We start from the raw sequence: 4,597 nt of genomic DNA, 5'->3' as shown, positions 1-4,597 counted from the left end.
GGAAATAGACTTTTTAGGTAATACGGGGACCAAACATATAACAAAAACAAACAGTAGAAACCTTCCAATTTAAAAAATAAGTTATGGACCAAACAAACAAATTATCCAAACCATAGAGACCATTCGTGTAGTTTACTCTAAATCTAACTTGGTCAAAGTACATCTAATTCAACAACAGAGAGATTCTATAATTTTATTGACACACAACCATTTTTTGGCACAAGACGATGAAATGTATATGTCATTCTTAAATTATATTCCCTCTTAAATCTATGTTTATTCGAAATATATGTCATTCTTAAATTATATTCCCTCTTAAATATATGTTTAGAGTTTATTCTAAATGATCATTAAGTTTAATAAGGCAATTGTATCCAACAAACTTCTCAGCCAACTTTGTTGACTTTTACATTATTCAGAACCATTAAATTCGAAAATATATATAATATAATATAAAACGTTAGCAGCCACGGAGTTCCATCACTATATATTATGAAACCTATGTATCATCACCCTCATAATTTTTTCTTTTGGACGTAGAAAACATGGAGTTGTTTCTCCCATTTTCAGCGACTATAGCCGCAATTGTTTTTTGTTTTCTACTAAAATTCCTGCTGCAAAGCTTTAAAGGAAAGAGAGTGAAAAACACAGAACCACCTCAAGTGAAGGGCCGATGGCCAGTAATCGGACACCTGGGCCTTCTTGGTGGACCTGAATTACCTCACAGGGTCTTAGGTGGATTGGCAGATAAATATGGCCCTATTTTCAGCATCAAGCTTGGTGTTCACAATGTTTTGGTGGTGAGTAGCGCTGAGATGGCGAAAGAGTGCTTTACCACAAACGATAAGGTGTTTGCAAGTCGACCCAAGTCAATGGCAGTAGAACACATGGGCTATAACTATGCCATTTTGGCTCTAGCTCCTTATGGGGACTACTGGCGACAAGTGCGCAAGATCATGACTCTGGAGGTTCTCTCTCAGCGACGTGTGGAGATGCTTGGACCTCTTCGTGCTTCAGAGGTTAAAGCATCCATGGAAGATATATATAACGCTTGGGTAAAGAATAAAGAGAGTGGAAGTTCCGACATGGTAAAGGTGGATATGAAACAATTGTTTCAGAACTTGATATTAAATGTTGTCGTCAGGGTTGTTTCAGGAAAAAGGTTTTCACCTGATGACAAAGAAGGGGTTCGATTTCAAAAAGTGATAAGGAAATTCTTCGTGTTATTGGGCACATTTGTCGTGTCTGATTTTATTCCATATCTGAAGCCATTGGACTTGGGAGGATACGAGAAAAAAATGAAGATGACAGGAGAAGAGATGTACGGAATTGTTACAGGATGGCTAGAGGATCACAAGAGAGTGAGAGCGGAGGAAAAGCATGCGCAGCAACATGAAAGAAGCCAAGTCTTCATGGATGTTCTTATTTCCGTTGTTGAAGGTGCCCCCCAAGACGAATTCCGCGGTTTTGACCATGATACCGTAATCAAGGCTGCATGTTTGGTAAACCTAATCTCTGTCTGATCATTATTAAAGTTTGTTAATCGTTTATAGTTTCTTCCACATTCATTATAATATTTCCAACTAGGGATATCAAGAGGTGAAAACGGGATAGGTGTTGCATTCCGGTCCTCACTCCTGAAATTTCTCCCTTGACCCCAGCCACGGCCACGCCCCCCTCCCAAAATTTCCATCCTCCCCACCCTTATCACCGCTTTCAATTGGTTTTGGGATATTTTTTTATTGGGCTAAAAGATGTTATTGTTTGGGCATAAAAAAACTATTTTTTGGGTGAAAAATAGTTATTTATAACATAATTTTACAAGATAAAAGCAAAAATATTATCACATCTTAAAAACTTTATACTAACAACTGAAAAAACATGACTTTTTATTGAATTTTGGGAGCTCAAAGTCATTGCTACTACGTATTATATTTATATAATTAATATAACAACTATATATAATATATTAACATGGTCCCCATTGGGTTTCACGACATGACTTCTCACACCCGTCCCCACCCCCAAAATTAAAACAGAAGTTGCCCATGCCCCCGTCCCCATATGGGTTGGGGATCCCATTACACTTTTTGACATACCTATTTGCAACAATTTTCAGTGGCTAATATAAGTTTTGCGAGAAACACAATTATCAGCATGTTGCTTGAAACCTAATACAAGATATTTGTTTTAACTTCAAACTTGCAGACTATTTTAGCTGCGGGCTTGGACACAACATCTGTAACGTTGACATGGACTTTAAGTTTGTTGCTCAACAACCCAAGAGTATTAAAAATTGCCCAAGATGAATTAGATGAGCATGTTGGAAGGAAGAGAGCAGTAGAGGAGTCGGACTTGAAGAACCTTGTTTACCTTGACGCAATCGTCAAAGAGACACTGCGTTTATACCCGCCTGGACCTCTAGGCCTTCCTCATGAGTCCATGGAGGATTGCATTATTGGTGGCTACAATATCCCTAAAGGCACACGTTTAATGACTAATTATTGGAAAATTCAACATGATCCTGACAAATGGTCAGATCCTGAAGAATTTCAGCCAGAAAGATTCTTGACAAGTCATAAACATGTTGATGTCAAGGGAAACAATTATGAATTGCTTCCTTTCGGTAGTGGTAGAAGAGTATGCCCTGGTATTCCGTTTGCTCTTCAGGCATTGCATATAACTTTAGCTACTCTAATACAACAATTTGTGCTTAAAAAGCCATCAAATGAACCCATTGATATGAGTGAAAGCCCGGGAGTGACTATCAGTAAAGCAATCCCACTTGAGGTCCTTCTGGCCCCTCGTTTATCCCTTGATATGTATGATGTTGGTGCATGATACGTCCGTTTCAAATCATCTACGAGCCATGCTGCCACCCACCATATGCCCATACCCTAGTCCTATTGAAGAATGATTCGAAGACAATCCAGAAAAATCTGAGAGTATTCTAACTAGTTTATCAAAAATTTGTTTACTTATACTACTTGTTTTTTATTTTCCTTATTTCATGTAATGGTTTCTAGTAATTTCTTCTTGTATGCTCTCTATATATAGCCATCTCGTGTTTCATTTTAAGCATCAACTAGGAGGTGACCCATGCAAAAGCGCGGGACGTTTTTTTTTTGTGCTACTGTACTGAAATGTTTTATTGGGATTGGGATAAATTGGGTTTAATCAAGGTATGCGTTTGTTTGGTGTAATATTCCGAGATGTTTGAAAGATAAGTATAGAAGCAAACAAAAATAATAGAAATAGAAAATGTATTGTTCGATCTGGATTAGTGACTACTTTTCCTCAACAAAAATTAATACAACAGACAGAAGAACAACTCTCAATGTTTAAGATCTTGGAATTTGCTAACACCAATTATAAATTATTAAAACTAAATGAGAAACTTACTTCTAATACATGGTCCATATACATTGTTGTTGCATAAACCCTCCAAGACTATCATGAAGGTAGTGCTCCAATACGTGGTCTATATACAACATAAATATAACTTGCGGATTTCATAGGAGTCATAAGCAATAGGATGGAATATCGAAACCGGGAAACCATTCCAAATAACAAAATGAAGATTTAAAGAATGACATAGTGAGAGACCTTCAGGCTCTTATAATCGACCCCAAATAGAAATAAAAAAAAAAACAGTTAATCACAATATGAAAGTCGACATCTTTGCTGTCAACCCAATGTGCAAGTTATATTGATGCTCGTATCAATTTTCAATACTATAATACACAATTAAATTAGAAGATATTGTTAGTTTTTACATTGAGGCCCAAACCAAGAAGAAACAAAAGAGAATAAAGAATTTAGCATACAATGCAATTCACAAAATTTGATGGCTAAGCCCAAATAAAAAAATAAATATGTATCTTTTTCTTTCATTCCATAACCAAAAAATAACTATATTGTAATTCTGTAAACATGTTTTCAGAGCTATAAAACCATCATTTATCCATGTATTTCTTTTTCAATAAAGGGAACTCTCGTAAAAGCATCATTTATCCATTAATTCTTCAGCTGCTTCTTACACTTGTTCAGTGTCTTGTATTTGTCTATTATTTAACACAAAGTAGTTCTAAATTACCATTTACCACATCTGTTATCCTCACCACAGTCAATAGTTTTTGTTATAAAAACATCAAAGATACTGACTAATGTGAAATTGACTTTCTGAGATAAATGTATACAGTAGAAGTCAATGATATCAGATATGAGATTTAATTATTTCATTTATTTTTGGCGAAACAGAGACAAGTATTACAATATGCATCACAATTGGTTTGATTTCTAATAAAAAGAAAGAAAATAAAAGAATTATGACAACATGTACATTATATGGGCTTGCTTACTTGCTTAAGCACAATATGCATCATCTGATGCCTTCAGTGAGGGTTTGATGGTGTTTTGGATCAGCAGTGGATTGCCAACATTGTAACAAATTTTGATGAATACGGTTGTATACAACCAATTAGATATTTGATGGTCAAATGAGAACAGATAGACACAAATAGACACAAATACCGCCACAAAAACATGCACATACACTTACATATTGAAACAAATACACACAGTAGAAATTTTTGAA

The 4,597-nt window shown here is 35.6% G+C and overlaps 1 protein-coding gene across 1 annotated transcript; it reads left to right on the top strand.

Annotated features, from left to right (window-relative positions):
• The first annotated feature begins 516 nt into the window (after positions 1 to 516).
• On the top strand, positions 517 to 3,102 carry LOC145096843 (cytochrome P450 CYP82D47-like). The gene is made up of 2 exons (XM_079034204.1): positions 517 to 1,502; positions 2,209 to 3,102. The coding sequence occupies exons 1-2, from the start codon at positions 546 to 548 to the stop codon at positions 2,839 to 2,841; spliced, it is 1,590 nt and encodes a 529-aa protein (XP_078890330.1). The 5' UTR covers positions 517 to 545; the 3' UTR covers positions 2,842 to 3,102.
• The last annotated feature ends 1,495 nt before the right edge of the window (positions 3,103 to 4,597 follow it).

The sequence above is a fragment of the Lactuca serriola genome, chromosome 4, assembly GCF_051521515.1.
Source record: "Lactuca serriola cultivar US96UC23 chromosome 4, Lser_US96UC23_V15, whole genome shotgun sequence".
Lineage (NCBI taxonomy): Eukaryota > Viridiplantae > Streptophyta > Magnoliopsida > Asterales > Asteraceae > Lactuca > Lactuca serriola.
Note: the sequence above shows the minus strand (reverse complement) of the source record. Positions and strands in the feature narration are given on the sequence as shown.

Bases quoted from the DNA above. Each gene is read 5' to 3' on its own strand.
- LOC145096843 (XM_079034204.1), top strand. From the start codon at position 546: ATGGAGTTGTTTCTCCCATTTTCAGCGACTATAGCCGCAATTGTTTTT. The intron at 1,503-2,208 runs GTAAACCTAATC...TCAAACTTGCAG, and splicing joins TAATCAAGGCTGCATGTTTG to ACTATTTTAGCTGCGGGCTT.